This window comes from Culex pipiens, chromosome 2 (genome assembly GCF_016801865.2).
Source record: "Culex pipiens pallens isolate TS chromosome 2, TS_CPP_V2, whole genome shotgun sequence".
In the NCBI taxonomy this organism is placed as follows: Eukaryota; Metazoa; Arthropoda; class Insecta; order Diptera; family Culicidae; genus Culex; species Culex pipiens.
In genome coordinates, this window is record NC_068938.1 from 199,787,215 (window position 1) to 199,804,637 (window position 17,423).

At 42.3% G+C, this 17,423-nt stretch overlaps 3 protein-coding genes across 3 annotated transcripts; 1 reads left to right on the forward strand and 2 right to left on the reverse strand.

Annotated features, from left to right (window-relative positions):
• Positions 1-3: 3 nt before the first annotated feature.
• Positions 4-10,628, forward strand: LOC120425514 (dynein regulatory complex subunit 2). Its single transcript, XM_039590062.2, has 3 exons — positions 4-316; positions 6,059-6,535; positions 7,750-10,628. Exons 1-3 carry the CDS (start codon positions 176-178, stop codon positions 8,722-8,724), a joined length of 1,593 nt encoding a protein of 530 aa, XP_039445996.1. The 5' UTR covers positions 4-175; the 3' UTR covers positions 8,725-10,628.
• On the reverse strand, positions 6,477-7,739 carry LOC120425517 (general odorant-binding protein 71). The gene has a single exon (XM_039590066.2). The coding sequence runs from the start codon at positions 7,520-7,522 to the stop codon at positions 6,620-6,622; it is 903 nt and encodes a 300-aa protein (XP_039446000.1). The 5' UTR covers positions 7,523-7,739; the 3' UTR covers positions 6,477-6,619.
• Positions 10,629-11,248: 620 nt separating the features above from the next.
• Positions 11,249-14,692, reverse strand: LOC120425513 (switch-associated protein 70-like). Its single transcript, XM_039590060.2, has 3 exons — positions 14,384-14,692; positions 11,699-13,141; positions 11,249-11,641 (listed from the first exon to the last, which is right to left on the reverse strand). Exons 1-3 carry the CDS (start codon positions 14,480-14,482, stop codon positions 11,540-11,542), a joined length of 1,644 nt encoding a protein of 547 aa, XP_039445994.1. The 5' UTR covers positions 14,483-14,692; the 3' UTR covers positions 11,249-11,539.
• Between the last annotated feature and the right edge of the window lie 2,731 nt (positions 14,693-17,423).

Consider the following 17,423-nt stretch of genomic DNA (forward strand, 5'->3'; position numbering starts at 1 on the left):
TCGAGGACCTGTTGAAGGGTTCCCCCCATTTCAGGCCGTTTCCTCAGCAACACCCCAATTAAAAACTTTGTTTAACAAACGAAATAACTAGAATTAGAGGATTTAGTTCACATTTGCTGGTCAGTTGGTGCAATTTAATTATTCGGAAAAAGTAATCGTTTAAAAACACTTCAAAATGGGCAAGAAAAAGGGAGGAAACAAGAACAAACTGGCCAAGATGTCCGAGGAGGAACGGGCCAGGTACCTCCAGCATCGGGCAGACATGGAAGAGGAAGCTAGGCGCCGGAAGCAGCAACTGATTGCCACTTTTATGAAGGTATGTACTTGAAGAAAATATTTTATGTGTTTAGGCCTGGGTATAGGCGACTCACCGTTTGCCTCGTCAAAGATCTAAATAATTTTGAAAAGTATTGTTCTATACGATAAAAGTGCTGAAAATTTAAACTTCATAGCACTCATTTGAGTTCTGTTATTCTTGGTACAGAAATGTAGAAATTTTCCGTCGTAATTTCTATCGTAATGTCCATATAGTGTGTATGTATGATTTCTATCTACCATCGACAAATTATAACTTACAGTTGTAGAAGAACAGTATCTAACTCCATCGTGCCTCTAATGTTGCCATATTAGCACTTTTATGCTCAGTTACAGCTCATAAAAAAAAAACGTTACTTAATCCACCTTAAGGTAGTTGGTGCCTTCTTCACATTTATGTTGTATCGAGAAATTAAAAAAGAGAGATGTGAGCCGGTAACATGGAGTGAAATTTTCGCATCTATCATGGTAAACACCTTGACAGAAAGTTTAACTCCATGTTGCACTTTTAAATTCTCGATTTACAAATTATTTTAAGTTTTTTTTTGAATAACATAATTTTTTTTTTTTCATTTTATTTTATTATTTTTTTTCATTTATTTTTTATAATTATTGTTTTATCAGAACAGAAATTTTCAATTCTTTTTTAACCAACTCTCAAAATAAAGGAGAAAGGGGGGGGGCTGTAATTGAATTTGAAAGTGCTGATATGCCAACATTAGGTGCACGATGGAATTGCATGCTGTCCCCCTAGTTTCAGTAAACAATGTCTTATGAGTTGTATATTTCAGTAAAAAGTTTGTGTAAATCTTTGTCGAGACAAAATGAAGTATTTGGCAACATAATTAATACAGACTTTTTCCAGAAGAGTCGCAGACACTGCTTAAGCAATGTGGCAACCGGGCGATATGCATACTGTGCGACTCTCGCGCGTAAGCAAAAAGACCCGTCCTTAGAGTTTATTCAAAAATCACCCTTTTTTGTAGCTACAAAAAACTTTTTCATGGCATAACTTTAAAAATACTTCACTACACAGAATAAAATTTAATAGGGTCCCCAAAACGAACAGAATAAGGCGGATCCGGCCAAAATCGGTTCAGCCAGTTCTGAGATAATCGTGTGGAAAAAAATCATGTCTACACACATCCTCACAGACATTTGTTCAGAATTTGATTCTGAGTCGATAGGTATAAGTGAAGGTATACCTAGGTAGGCTAGGAGGTGTATTTAAGAAGTTCATTTCGAGTGATTTTATAGCTTTGCCTCAGTGAGGTGAGGAAGTCAAAACGTTTTCAACTGAAAACGAATGAAAAATAGCTCAATAGGAAGTGAGCAAGTAAGTTTCTATCAAAATATTTACAAAATAAGTTGTGAAAATCAGCAAATTGTATGGAGTTAGGAGCGAGTACATAACCTGCCAAACATACGAGAATTTTCTCTACGATTTAAATTTTTATCTCGATCGTGGATCCCGAAATTACGATCAAAATTTGTAATTTCAAAAATTCAATAAAAAATAAAGATAGAAAAAATTAAAAAAAAACACAATTTTAAAACATTTAAAGATTTGAAAGATTAAAAGAAAAATATTTCTTTTTTAAAAAGCTATATTTTTTAATTTAAAAAAAAGCAGATTCTAAAAATTTTAAGAATAAAAAAATACTTAACATTGAATTATTTGGTACATAGTACCAAATCTAAAAATCTAAAAAAAAACTTAAATATTAAATAAGATCGCTGCAAATAATTTTAATTTTTCATGGCATTTTTTTAATTTATTTTTTTATTTTTTGATATTATTTATTTGTATTTAATTGATGCTTCGCTTCGAACACATATCGACATTTTCTCGATCGTTAGTCGTGGTTTTGTGGATAGAGGATCGAGAAATTAAGATCAAATAACTTGAATCTAATATGGACATTTGAATCTAATAGGCGACAAAAAAGGAAACTTTTTTGCATTATCCTCAATATTACCTATAGACAGCAAATTGATCAGAAAACCCCATCCCAATGTACAGATTTTTAGATATTTTCACACCACTTTTCTATGGATAGCTGCCAAAACTGCATGGAGACTAGGGTGGTTCAAATTTAAGTTTTCGTCATCGATTACTTACTTACTTTTACTGCTCGTACAACCTCCGGGTCATGAGCTGTCTCCAGATGCGCTGCCACTGAACTCGGTCTAGGGCTGCTACTCTCCAATTCCGACTCGGAACTCCCACACTTCTCAGATCTTCCTCCACTTGGTCTAACCACCTCGCACGTTGCGCCCCCCTCCGCCGCGTTCCAACCGGCTCCGAATTAAACACCAACTTCACCGGATTGATAGTCTGGTTCGGTTGGCGCGCATCCAGCGCGTCCGGCATTCTTGCGACGTGTCCGGCCCACCGGATTCGGCCAGCCTTGGCGACCTTCCGAATACTTGGCTTGCCGTAGAGTTGCGCCAGCTCGTGGTTCATCCTTCTCCTCCATACAGTGTTCACACGCACGCCGCCAAAGATCGTCCTAAGCACTCGCCGTTCAAAAACTTCAAGCGCTTGCAGGTCCTCCTCGAGCATCGTCCACGTCTCGTGCCCGTAGAGGACGACGGGTCTTATCAGCGTTTCGTACATGGTACACTTTGTACGCCGGGAAAGGTGACCAGACCGTAAGGTCTTGTGGAGTCCGTAGTAGGCACGACTACCGGTGATGATACGCCTCCGAATTTCTCTGCTGCAGTTGTTGTCCGACGTCACCAACGATCCGAGGTACACAAACTCCTCCACAACCTCGAACTCGTCGCCGTCGATCGTCACGCTCGGTCCTATGCGAGTCCTAAGGGACTCGGTTCCTCCTGCCAGCAGATACTTCGTCTTCGCAACATTCACTTTCAATCCAACCTTATCCGCTTCCCGCTTCAATTCGGTGTACCGCCTGGCCACATCCTCGAACGTTCTGCCGACAATGTCCATGTCGTCGGCGTAGCAGATGAACTGGTTGGACCGGTTGATGATCGTGCCCCGCATGTTGAAGCCCGCCCGCCTCATAACACCTTCAAGCCCAATGTTGAAACAGAGGCCGGAGATACCGTCGCCTTGTCGCAGTCCCTTGCGCGATTCGATCGGGTCGGACATCGCTCCCGAAATCTTCACGCTGCACCGTGCCCCGTCCATCGTCGATTTCACCAGTCTGATCAGCTTCCCGGGAAAGCCGTTCTCGTACATGATCTTCCATAGCTCTTCGCGATCGACCGAGTCGTACGCGGCTTTGAAATCGATGAACAGGTGGTGCGTCGGGATCTGGTACTCGCGACATTTTTGGAGGATTTGGCGCAGCAAAAAGATTTGGTCCGTCGTCGATTTCCCCTCCACGAAACCGGCTTGGTACGTCCCTACGAAATCCTTTGCTCGCTCCGACAGACGACAGAAGATGATCTGAGACAGCACTTTGTAGGCCGCGTTGAGAATAGTGATGGCTCGATAGTTCTCACATTCCAACTTGTCCCCCTTCTTGTAGATCGGGCATATTACTCCCTCTTTCCACTCCTCCGGTAGCTGTTCTGTGTCCCAGACCTTGACTATCAGCCGGTGTAGACAGGCCGCCAGCTTGTCCGGGCCCATCTTGATGAGTTCAGCACCGATACCATCCTTACCCGCTGCTTTGTTGTTCTTCAGCTTCTTGATGGCATCCTTAACCTCCCTCATCGTGGGTGCTGGCTCGTCCTCGCCGTCCACCATACCGCTGACGTCGTTTCCCCGGTCGCCTTGGTACTCCGCCTCTGGGCCGTTCAGGTGCTCGTCGAAGTGCTGCTTCCACCTTTCGATCACCTCACGCTCGTCCGTCAAGATGCCTCCGTCCTTATCCCGGCACATTTCGGCCCGCGGCATGAAGCCAGTCCGGGATTGGCTAAGTTTCTTGTAGAACTTACGCGTTTCGTTGGAGCGATACAGCTGTTCCATGTCCTGGCACTCCAACTCTTCCAGGCGGCGCTTCTTGTCCCGAAAGAGATGGGTTTGCTGTCTTCGCAACTGTTTATACGACTCCTTGTTCCCACGGGTGTTGTGCAGCAGCCACTTGTCCCGCGCTGCTTTCTTCTCGTCCCAAATCGCCTGACATTCCTCGTCGAACCAGCCGTTCCGTCGAACTCGGGCCACGTACCCGATGGCGCTCGATGCCGCTGCGTTGATGGCTGCTTCCATGTGGCTCCAGCAGGCCTCCAGAGGGGCTTCGGCGAGCTCGCCCTCGTCAGGCAACGCAGCATCGAGTTCCCGCGCGTACTGGGTAGCGACCTCCGGATCCTTGAGTCGCTCCAGATTATACCGCTGCGGGCGACGGTACCGGATCTTGTTGACCTCGGACAGGCGTTGGCGCAGCTTTGCCACCACCAGGTAGTGGTCCGAGTCGATGTCCGCGCCACGGTAGGTTCTGACGTCGATTATGTCCGAGAAGTGCCGACCATCGATGAGAACATGGTCGATTTGCGTCTCCGTGTCATTAGGTGATCTCCAGGTGTACTTGTATAGGGGGGTGTGCTGGAAGAAAGTACTACGAATGGCCATGTTTCGGGAGGTAGCGAAATCGATGAGTCGTAGGCCGTTCTCGTTCGTCTGCTGGTGGGCGCTGAACCTCCCAATAACCGGTCTAAACTCCTCCTCCTGGCCAACTTGAGCGTTCAAATCGCCGATGACAATCTTGGCATCGTGTTTTGGACACTTCCTGTACTCGCGGTCAAGAAGCTCGTAGAAAGCGTCCTTGTCATCGGCGTCGCTTCCCATGTGCGGGCTGTGCACGTTGATAATGCTCAGATTGAAGAATCGGCCCTTGATTCTCAACCGGCACATTCTGTCGTTGACTGGCCACCACCCAATCACGCGCTTCGCCATTTCGCCCAGCACGATAAAAGCTGTCCCCAGCTCGTGTGTATCGCCGCCGCTCCAGTACATAGTATAACCCCCGTACTCTCGGTGGTCCTTCCCCGTCCAGCACACCTCCTGCAGCGCCACGACTTCGAGGCCGCGGACCCGCAATTCGTTGGAAAGAATGCGGTCGCTCCCATCGAAATTGAGAGACCTGCAGTTCCACGTCCCGAGTTTCCAATCCCTGGATCCCCGAAAATCGGGTCGGCGATTGGATCGGCTCGCATCTGGAGCTCTCTGCACTTGGTTTTTACGGCGGGTGCGTGTAGCCATCACCAACCCCCTGTCTCGCCGGAGGACCGTCGTACCAGGACTGTTTAGAGTCCCACCCTGGCACTGGGACTGTTAGTCAGCCGCCCCTAACCTGGGGAACAGACGCTGTTCCGAGCCGCCATCGTCATCGATTACTGGTTTTAATTGTGTGGATCTAAAAAATTGTACGGAAAATATGTTTGGGATGAGATGCTCGAATTTCTGAAATTCAGGATGTTTGAATAACTCTAATGATTGCTTATATGAACGAACCAATTATGTAAAACTTCAATGTCCGGATATGAAGAATTTTGTACTCTCATATTTTTATTTAGCTTGCTGAGATTCCTATCTAGATATTTCAAATCTAGAGTTTTTTTTTCGAAAAGGTCCAATAAACCAAATTTCCAGTTTTTGCTTTTTGGGTGTTTTTGAAACCGCCTTGAGTCAGGGGTATTAAAAAACACCCAAAAAGCAAAAACTGAAAATTTGGTTTATTGGACCTTTTCAAAAAAAAAAACTTTTTTTTTGGTTTATTGGACCTTTTCAAACTCCAGAAATATTTTCCTCAAAATTTATCCCCACCAGAACAAACTGAAGCGCGAGGATGCCTTTTCGAGGCTCAACCTGGCCAAAATCAACCAGGAGTGGCGATCGATTTTGCGCAACATAAAGTGCAAGGAAATGCGCAACGAGATCGAACAGGTGGAAAAGATGTGCACCGAGTGCATCGAAAACAAGAACGGCATCATTCGCCGGCTCCTCTGCGATCTGGACGAATCAGAGGAAATTTACTCGACCATGCTGCACGCCCACATGGAGAAGATCGAGAAGATCATGAGCGTCCACGCGGATCGGTTGCGCTTCCTCACGAAGCTGTACGAGGTCGAGAAGCGGGAGATCATCGAGAACTACGACTTGGAGATCGCGAACTATAAGGCGAAGAAGTTTGGGCTGCAAAAGGAGCTGGAGTGCGTGTTTTACGGATTGGCGGAAAAGTCGAGGATCGATCGGCGGCAGGCCGAGGAGGAGCACATGGCCAAGAAGGATGAGCTGAAGAACTCGGTAAGTTGCTCTTTTATTTGTCTTGTGGGTGCAGTGTGGAGGGACATTGCGTATTGCTTGCGTGTGCGGGTTAAATCTTAACTTCTAGAACATAATCGCTTCGTTTTCCCAATCGTTGCAGTTGGCTTGACCCCTTTCAGCGAGACACGTGACGAACTTCATCGAGTAGTCACACTTGTCCTTGAGTTTGTTGTCCATGCCGATCATGTGGAAGCACTCCTGGATAGAGTCTATGTAAAAGTCCTTCAGCTCGTGGTCTCGCAGATCTTTGGTGACTACGTGGAGAACCTTGTGCTTGTCCGGGAATCCTTCGCTGTTGGTCATTTTCATCTCCTGGAAGAAACACTGCATCAGGCAGGCTCGATCACGTTCCGGGTTTTCGGAGGAGTTGGTTGAGCTGTTGTTAGCGCCAGGGTTCATGAAGGTCTCCCGATCGCGGTTGTAGCGATCGTTTTGCTGATAGCTGTAACCGTAACCACCTTGAGATCCATCGTTGTAGTACTGCCGTTTGTATCGTCCGCTCTGCTGGTTCCGTCCATCACCACCTCTTCTACCCGGCCCATGCCCATAGTAGTCCCAATCCTGGTCTCGATCATTGCTCTTCTTCCGGTTGCGTCCCTCACCCATACGACGATCATCGTTCCTTCCGGAAGATCGCGATCCTCCGTTCCTATCGCCATCACTGTTCTTACCCCTCGCGTCATTCCGATGCGATCCCTCACTCTGCTTGGCACCGTTTTTACCGTCCTGCTCATCACTCTCCGTATCCGAGTACGATGAGTCGTAATCCTCGTACTCGTCGCTGCTCTTGTTCTCCGCTTCGGTCGTAATCTGTTTCATGCAGACCCGGATCACCTTCCGCACCTCATCGCTGGACGGTCCATCTTCGGTGCGGCATTTGAGTGCCGCGGTGTCCCGCAGGAAGGCTAGCAGTGCCACCAGCACGAACAGCAGGACCACCCGGCGGTGATCTCCTATGGCACTCATGCCAAGCGGTATTCACTCATCACTGAGCGAAGCTCACTTGACAGCGGTTGCGGAACGTTGACTGTGCGACCGTGATCGTTACGAATCGGTGTTTTATAGGGCGAGATGATCTCTCGGTGGGACAATCAGTGTCAACTTGTTGTCACTCAAGTAGATCATGGTTTAGCGCGTAATTGGAGTATTGTAATGTTCTATTATGTAATTCACAATTAAATCGCATTTTACAGATGATCTTGAAGCTGGAAATGATCACAAAGGAGCGCGAACGTCACATGGAAAAGCTGTGGAAGGAGTTTCAGAAGGTGCTCAACACGTATCTACGCAACACGGAAGAGTATCGCAACGAGTACAGCAAACTGCGTGATCAGGACTCGAATGACACGCGCCACATCCAGAACCACTACGTGGAGGTCGCACGGCTGAGCGATTTGATAGCGAACCTCCGACTGAAGCTGACGACAATCCGAGATGAGCACGAGTTCAACGTGAAGCAGCTGCAAAAGTCCAAGATGGAACTGCAGGAACGCGTTCGGAACGTCAAGCAGGAAATGGAAATCGGACTCAAGATGGACGAGGAGAAGCTGAAACAGCTGGCCGTGTGTAGTAACGGAGCGCTCAAGTATTTGCAAAATTTGCTCAAGCGAGGCAACGCCATCCTCCAGATTGCGACGTTCTGCAAGAAGTTTGAGACGGAAAACGAAAGTCTGCTTCCGTTTGTTCACAGTGCAGTGAAGAGGCAGATGTTTGAGGTGGACGAGGATGAGCTAAAGGAACCGTCGACGGAGTTTGACGTGTTCAAGAAGGAGACGTTCGGTATAGCGAAAAAGTTTGAAAACTTCTGGATGAGATTCAACAAGGCGCGTATCGATTGCGCATGTCTTCAGGAGGAGAAGCAGCAACTGCTGGAGGAGAACGAACGGCTGAAGAGTCAGCTGAAGGAATACCTGATCACGGTCAACATAAGCAACGGGGGATCGCTGGAGTCAAACGAAACGCTGCTGGCTCAGCGGCCAAGTTCCATGAAGGTCGAGAAGGTGATGCATATAGATTTGAAGCTAAAGGCCGTTAGATTCAGCAAAAATGGGCAACGCAGACCTGTTACGTGCATTGAGGGTAATTTGAGCAATGCGATTAGAAACGATAGGTTGCTTGAGATTAAGAATAAACCAACTGAGCTGTATTCAGTTGTTCAGCAGTCCTAAAACGGTTTTGAAAAAAACCTCTGAATTGAAGAAAATTAATTCTAGAACTTCAATTGATTAACAATATGTCAAAAGAAGAGAACCTAAAAAAATAAACAAAAATTATCATGATCATAAATTAATAGAATAAAAAAAAATGATTTAATAAATATATAATAGAAAAAATTAAACATATAATATAATTCAAAAAAAATCCCAAAGTTGATATTTTTTTTTTCAAATCTTACAAGGCTGGTACAAATTTTATTTAAAGTTTTTGTCCCTCCTTCAAAGTTGGCCCGAAAAATCAGGGGGCAAAAAAATATTTTTACAAAAAACTTCATTATTTTTATGAAAATTTAAGTGCAATTAGTTAAAATCTATTTAAAATGAATTCCCCTGCGTTTAGAATCATTTTTAGCATGTTTGGGTTGATTTAAAAATCTTTTGAATTTTTGAAAATTTTCCATGTCTACTATCGCTAAAGTTCTTTTTCGCTAAAATTTTTGTTTTCGTCAAATTTTACATTTTTTGAAAACTTTTATTGCAAAACAACTGAACTAGTGTAAAATACATTTTAAAACACTTTTTCCATGCAAATGTTGGAACTATGGCATGTTATTTTAATATTTATATTTTTTTTGCCCTCCCATCAACTCCGGCCAGAGCCGAGGAACAAAAACTTTAAAAAATATTAGCATCGGCCTAGTTTATTAAAAAAAATCTAAAAAATTATTGAAATTCGCAATTCGCAATTTTCAGTGTAAGAACGGGCCTTGACCGATCTTATGCACTAGGTTCCCAACGAACACGCACTGCCCTTACACCTACATCTCACCCTTGCTCTGAGTCAGTACGAGCAGCACGCTAGAACACGCTTTGAGTGTTCGTGCCAGGCATGCACACCTTCTTTTCCGGTTACGCATTTTAACTCGGCCGGGGGTGGTACATTACGTAGGGTTTGATGTAAGTATAAGCGCCTAACCATTTAAAGTGTGCCTATCAACTTTCATTAAAGCAAAAACTATTTTAGTTTTATTTTGAATTCAAAAACTAATTGTTATTTACTGTGTTTTGTTTTCTCCTGAAATCTTCCCTATTGTTGAGTCGTGTTTATCTGTTGCTTTTTCTTTTGTCGCGGTGTTTTGTTACAATTTTTGGTCCTAAGCATTTTATAAAAGTTTTTCAAAAGTACAATAGTAATATTTGTGTTAATTCTTTGATCATTCCAAAAATTAAGTAAGGGCTCGAACCTCATTTGTTTGAAGAAAAGGGTGAAGATTGAAAACATTGGACAGTGAAAGAAATATACTATGTAAAGAATCAATAGTGAAAGAAAGATAGTAATTTATGAAGCAGATAAAGAAATTAACAACAGTTAATAAATAGAGGTAACAAACAAGGTTGGATAGTATTGAGGGCAATTCACAGGGAAGATGAGAAATTATTCAAATAGATAAATAAAGAAAAGGCACATGATAAACAAAATTGATATCGTTGCCAAATTAAGGGAAAGCAGACAGTTTGTTACAGCAGCATCAATTGGTAAAATAGAGTGGAAAAGCGTTGAGAAATAAGAGAATCAAATGAGTAAAATCGAAATCAAATGGAGGATAGTAAACAGAAGCCGCGTTAGAAAATCAGTGAAACAAAATAAACAGAAAATAGGTGGTAGCTGCAATGAAAAGAAGAGAAACCCCGTTCTGCGATGCTCAGGTACATCCACAGCAGTTGACTCAACATACTGCGAATCAAAACAATACCGTCTACAATCACAAATTACTTCCCTGTCCCACATTGGCGCGCCCCTTTCTTTTAGCCGTCTCGATTCTGACCCACGGCGGTCAAAGGTTTACGAGCCGTTTCCACAGGCCACCAGCTAGGTCATCATGAAAACCAAGCCAACGTGGAGGTAAGAAAATAGGACACTTGCAAGGAACCAGAGCTATACTGTCTTGATCAAGACTGATCTAACAGGACTACGGACGTAGTCAGTGACGCTCCTTCCAGGATGTTCCTCGCCTGAGCGTCAACTGAAGAGGTATCATCAGCATCATTCGCACTTGGCCTGCCAAAAAAAAAAAAAAAAAATTATTGAAATTCTGAAAAATTAAAATTATTGAAATTCTGAAAAATTAAAATTTTTGACTTTTTAAAATTTAACGATATTTTAAAAATATAAAGGATGAATATTTTTAAAAATTGCAAAAACTCAAATAGTTTCGCTGGACTTTGACATCAAGTGTGAGAGGGATACACTCAACGTTTAGATTTGTTTATAGGACCAAATAAAAAAGGGGAAATTGAAAAAAAATAAGAAAACCAAAATTTCAAAAAAAATTTTAAGGAATTATAACTGATTAAAAAACTCAACATTTAAAAAATCTTAAAAATTAAGGATTCAGAGGATTAAAAAGCATTTAAAACACTAAAGCATATTTTATTTTAAATACAAAAAGTGAAAATCTAAAATCGTAAAATCAAACCACAGCGATGGAGATGCCCTAAGGATTGAAATTATCACAATTTACAGAAAATACTACAGTTTGAGTGTTAAAATGGAATGTTTTTTGTTCTTTTTGTGGCATAATTTCCTAAATATTGCTGCACGTAAAAAACGAGTTAGTTGGGCACCGTTGACAAAGTAATAAAACGTTTTGCATTTCTTACTGCTAAATACACATAGATTCGAACGAACAATAATTTAATAATTTACACCAGAACGGAAAGAACGCGTCCCTGCCTAGGAATCTCTGCCTAGTGCGCGCCCATTAACGTAAAGCAAGAGTTTATACTGGCACTGCTCGAGGACTCGAGAACCTTCTGTTGGATGGAATCAGCGCGGGACGGCCACCACCACAGGCCGATCGGACGCCACAAAGGACTGCGTTCGGCGGATCATAAAGTCTGGTGCCTTGCGGTACGTCGGAGCCATGGCCTAAAATGAAAGAATTACTTTAGTATAGCTTTGTGTAGATATTTGGGGAGAACCTACTTGTAATTTCGCCTCGACAATACCCTTGTTCTCCTCGGACAGTGTGATCTTTTGGCGGGCCATCTTCAGCTCCCGGTCGAGCTTTTTGCGTTCATCCTCGAGCTGGCGCAGCTTCTGTTCGGCGTCCCGGAAGCGTGACTCGTTCTCCTGCTGGCGGTGCTCGAACTCGATGCGTTTTTGTCGTTCCAGTTCGAGCAGGTTTTTCTGCTCAATCTGCAGCTGTTCGAGCTCTTCACGTTTTTCCCACTCTTCAGCCAGAACGCGGGCTTGCAGCGCCCGGACAATCTCCTCGTCGCGTTTGGCTTGAATTTCATCTTCGAGCATTTTCTCCAAGCACAGCTTCACGTCCTCTAGTTCGGCCACTCGGCGAGAGTCTTCCCGCGCGACCGCTTCGTACTGTCGAGCCTGTGATTCCGCGGCCAAACGGGCCAGCTTTTCCTGTTCCAACTGTACGTTGGTTTCCTGAAGTTGCCTGAGGTGGATGCTACGTAGCTGTTCCTCTTCCTGACGCTTTCTGGCCTCCAACTCACGCTGTTGCTTCCTCCGGTTGACGGCGTCCCGCTGGAAACCTTCTCTACCCGTTGAGTACGTAATGGCCAACTGCAGTGCCGAGATCCACTGGAGACGTGTCTTGTGATCCTGCGCGCCCAGCTCGAACGTTCGATCGCCTGAGACTAGTGTGAACTTTTGAATTCGCTCGATCTTCCCCGAGGACGAAATGCTTGGCTTAACCATGAACCTGGAGTTGAGTGCGATCGTGCCGCACACTTCACGATCCGTGTGGTGTTTGTAATAAGTCAACTCACATGGCTGCAGAACGAAAAAGTACTCCCTGAACGTGGGAAGCACATATCCTCGCCTGAACAGATAACCCTTCTTCACCACGTCCATGATCAGCGTCTGATAGATGTCTCCGATCGCCTCGCAGATCGATGCTACGTAATCGTTCACCTTGTCATAGTCTTTGAATCTCAAAATCTCCAGAAACTCGTTAAACTCCAGACTGTCGTCCGACTTCTTCAGGTAGTCGTACTTTTCCTCGTTGTTGTAGTCCAAACCGAGTGAGTTGAGCAATTGCTTCACCACGATCAACGCCTCCGACGGGTGGATCTTGACCGTAAACTGGTTGTCGTCCAGATCATCGTTGTACAAATCCGCCATCATACAGAAGATCCGAAACAGCTGGTAGACCGCTTCCTCGTTGTAGTACGCATCGTTCATGTGAAAGTCTTTGTGGCAAACCAGCCAGCACACCTCGTCGATTTTGGTTTCGTAGTTCCGCAGCAGGGACAGGGGCAACTCGGCGGACAGTGAGGAGAACACTTCCTGCCCGAGGTAGTAGAGGTAGTGGTCAAAGTTGAGCGTCGGCGTGGATCGGTAGTGGTCCAGGCCACGCTCGACGCCGTACAGATCCAACAGGGTGGCGATGTTGGCCGTGAGGACCTGGAAGGGGAAGGGAGAAAGGGTGTTAATGATTTACAATAAAACATTCCAAGACTTCCCTTGACCTCTCGAGATGACCAAAAATGTTGTTCCAGAAACCTTAATACATATTATACAATTTCAAGAAGTATATTTTTAATTATATAAATTATACAAACTTTTGTGAAATCTTACAACAAGAACACACAAAAATTCAGATATCATTAAACATAACATTTAGAATTTTAGAATCAGAATATTTTTGAGAATTTTGAAAATTTTGAGAATTTTGGGAATCTTAGAATTTTAAAATTTTAGAATTTTAAAATTTTAGAATTTTGAGATTTTTTAGAATTTTGAGAATTTTAAGAATGTTAAAATTTTTGAAAATTTTAGAATTTTGAGAATTTAAAGAATTTAAAGAATTTTGAGAACTTTGAGAATTTTGAGAATTTAAAGAATTTAGATAATTTAGAGAATTTAGAGAATTTAGAGAATTTTGAGAATTTAAAGAATTTTGAGAACTTTGAGAATTTTGAGAATTTAAAGAATTTAGAGAATTTTGAGAATTTAGAGAATTTAGAGAATTTAGAGATTTTTGAGATTTTTGAGATTTTTGAGAGTATTAGAGAGTATATTGAGTATTGAGAGTTTTCAAAATTTTGATAATTTTGAGAATTTCGAGAATTTTGAGAATTTTAAGATTTTTTAGAATGTTGAGAGTTTTGAAAATTTTAGAATTTTAAATCAGCTTTTGTCGTAGGAGAATGTGTTTTAAATGGTTGGTTGCTAATTTCAATGAAAAATAACATGTATTTCTGATTTCAAAATACAAAAAAAACTAATTTGATTAATTCAAAATTTAAAACTTTCAATGTTGTCAATTTTGAGAATTTTAAGAATTTCGAGAATTTTGCGAATTTTGAGAATTTTTAAAATTTTGAGAATTTTGAGAATTTTAAGAATATGGAGAATTTTGAGAATTTTTAGCATTATGAGAATTTTAAGCATTTTGAGAATTTTAGAATTTTAAATCAACTTTTGTCGTAGGAGAATGTGTTTTAAAATGTTGATTGCTAATTTCAATGAAAAATAACATGTAATTCTAATTTCAAAACACAAAACAAATCTTATTTGACTAATTCAAAATTTAACACTTTCAATGCTACAAAGTGGTCTCGAAGCATTCTAGGGGGATCATCTTGAATGTTTTTGATTCTACCTTGTAAAATTGCAACTTAAAACATACAATAATCCACTCACCTTAAGTTTCGACTTCCCCACGAACCCGGAGCCGTCCTGCTGGAGGGTGTTGAACGCGTGCCAGATGCTGTTGGTGACATTTTTCAGCAGCGTGGTCATGGCTGATAATTGCGCGTAATTTTCTTCCTCTGTCTGGCTGGTTGATGTCTGCGGATTCGGCTTAACTTTTTGCTTGTTATTGTTTGCAACAATCAGTTCACTGAACACTTTTGTTTTCCTGTGCACTTATTTCATGATTGGTGCTTGCTATGTTTAAACTGTTTTAAGAACTTTTTGTATTTTAGCACTACGATTTTAACCTTTTTTCTTCTGCCAAACATAAAAAAAGCATTAAAACGGCTAGTTCTCACGATTGATAAGAGAGCACCTATAGCTTGAGCCGCGGGTTCACCCTGACTGTTGAGCAATTATTTCACAAATAGCTGTTCAGAGCTGTTCCAAGACCTCATCCAAATCATATTTACATATTTGGTGCCTCTTTCCATGTGTAGTAGATATACTGGTATTGTTGTTACTTGGCTTAGCTGGTGCTGTCGGATGGAAATTCCTCAACCGGTGAATATCTCGTCATATCTCTGTTGTGAATGAATCATCCCCCGGACCCGTGCCGTGTAGCGTAGAACTTGGCCAACAGTGTTGTGAATGCAACGTGCAATAGTGTTTGGAACACCTTGACGTCAATCGTCGGTTTACGTCGTAAAAGGTTCTATTATGCCCGTGTGGAGTGACATTCTTCGCTGTTGCATATCATGGATTCACAACCAAGTTGGAGCAAATCTCTATTGTGCATGGCGGATGACCTATTGTGACCAGTGAATCACTCAAAAACGTCATATGATATGAACGGGATCGTTTAGACGTCACGATCATATTACGGACCGTGACAAGGTTGAGTGCACGTGGGCAGTTAAACACACTTGAAACAAAACCAACTGCTTTTCATAACCGTGATCGAAAGCCTTCAAGGTTACATTAGCACTGTGGTCAACGGACTTCCATTGTGGCTCATTGGCTCATAATAATCAATTTATCAATTACCATATAAATCGCAAATGCTTGATCCCCGCGCGTCGCCGCGACAATCGTGACCAGGTAATTTGTCCATCATGATAGGATTGAGTGAGCAAAAAAAAAAAAAAATACATGCCTCTAAGCCCAACATTCAAGCTTCCGGCGTGGTTCAAACGGACAGGCGACATCCTCCGTGGCGGCAAAATAACGTTTGCTATCTTGTGTTGTAGATATTGTTGTTGCTGTTGTTGTGTCACATATAAGGGCATAAACTCATATTTCTCTCGGCGAGACGTGACCCGTAGCGCGCAGCTGAGATACTGACCTGCGGAGTACCGTAAAGTTGTGCTATTTTGACACAGCTGTGCTTAGGCCTTAAGCCTGCTTTTTTATTTTGGTACACAGTAAAAAAAATGTGTAAATTTCGAAGGTGTAAATTAGGAAGGTTCTATATTATAATTACACACTTAGATTTTTCTACCGAATTTTCACTTGCTGAACGGTTCGGTAAACCGAAAATTACGAATTCGGTTAAAAATTACCGAAATTCGGTAACAAAGTTCATTATTGTTCATCGTACAACCGAAACTCGGTAAAATTTTGTTCATTTTGACAGATGGTGTACCGATCTAAACTTAACCTATTTTTCAACTACGGAATTCAGTAAAAACATCTTGTTTTAGAAAAACATTCAAATCTTGATTCAGAACATTTCAATAATAGCATGTTTTTTGTGTTATTTGTAGAAGCCCCAAAAGTGAAAGACACCATCTACGACATTAATAAAAATCCGTTTTTTTTTCTTCTTAAAAACAGCTTATGTTTTTTCTTAACTGCATATTAGCATACAACTAATATATTACTCTTCTCATTGAAAAGTGCCAGCGACAAAATTGGGCGAAAAGTTCATCGCCCGGAGATCGCGAGTTGGCGCGAGCGAATGAACACCGCGAAAAAAGATTCGGGGGTGCATTGGGGTTAAATGATTATTTCGTTATTCGGTTTAATTAGAAAATAATAATTTTTTCGTAAATATCGCTACTTTGATGCGATGTAATTAATTTTTACAGTAAATTAGGCATTGTTACATCAAATTTTACCTTTCAAACGCACTAGAATGGCCAAATTTTAAAACAACAATGTTTGCCAATTTGACCATTTTACCCCCAATTCCCCTTGTAGAACAAAAGAAAAGTTCATCCGCGAACTGTCAGCAGCACGCTGTTTTGTTTGCTAGATCAACATTTGGAAATGTCGAACGTTGAAGGAAATCGCTCAAAAAATGGAAATTAACCGATTTCAAATGTTTTGGCCGCAAATGAAAGGTAAGCGTGGCTAATTTTTTATTCCGATCTGTAAAACTTGTTCTGGCGAGGGTTCTGGGCACTGCGGCAATCGATTTTAACGGCGGGTTGCTTCCGGTTGCATTTAATTTGCGGAGAAGGTTTTTCAATCCACCAGGGGCTTATTCGGGGGCAACAGTTTCGGTAATCCGGAACTTCCGGTAAGTTTAATATTTGCAGTGTTTAGCATGAAAAACAAACTTAGGCTAACCACTTTTTTCGAAAAATCATAACTCCTCGCCATTTTAACCGATTTCAATTGTCTTATGCGCAAATGAAAGGTGATAAGTTAGCCTGTCAAAGAAAAATAGTAAGAAGTTTCAAAAATCTAGCCTAACGTATGGAAATGGCGTATGAAACTTTAAAATGCCGTTTTGACGGTGTCTGGACCAAAGAGCCTATGTCTGGAAATATTTTTATCGGATTCCCCGGACATTTTTACATAACATACTGAAAAATGGGAGGAGTTCATTAACAGGATTCCAAGATATGATTTTTTGAAAATAAAATCCGTGTTCTTCGACGCGCCGCGCGCAAAAACCGGAGAATGACGAAATTTGCAAAAAATCATCTTTTTTCACTAAAACTGCGATAACTTCAAAATTTCAACGATGACATGTCTGGGTACCACCCAGTCACGACGTTCTAGCAGGATTCTAGCAGAGTTCTTACAGAGCTGGATATTC

Coding starts and splice junctions, on each gene's coding strand:
- LOC120425514 (XM_039590062.2), top strand. CDS start 176: ATGGGCAAGAAAAAGGGAGGAAACAAGAACAAACTGGCCAAGATGTCC. Junction 317..6,058: donor TGATTGCCACTTTTATGAAG/GTATGTACTTGA, acceptor TATCCCCACCAG/AACAAACTGAAGCGCGAGGA. Junction 6,536..7,749: donor AGGATGAGCTGAAGAACTCG/GTAAGTTGCTCT, acceptor CGCATTTTACAG/ATGATCTTGAAGCTGGAAAT.
- LOC120425517 (XM_039590066.2), bottom strand. CDS start 7,522: ATGAGTGCCATAGGAGATCACCGCCGGGTGGTCCTGCTGTTCGTGCTG.
- LOC120425513 (XM_039590060.2), bottom strand. CDS start 14,482: ATGACCACGCTGCTGAAAAATGTCACCAACAGCATCTGGCACGCGTTC. Junction 13,142..14,383: donor TGGGGAAGTCGAAACTTAAG/GTGAGTGGATTA, acceptor TTCCCCTTCCAG/GTCCTCACGGCCAACATCGC. Junction 11,642..11,698: donor TTGTCGAGGCGAAATTACAA/GTAGGTTCTCCC, acceptor CTTTCATTTTAG/GCCATGGCTCCGACGTACCG.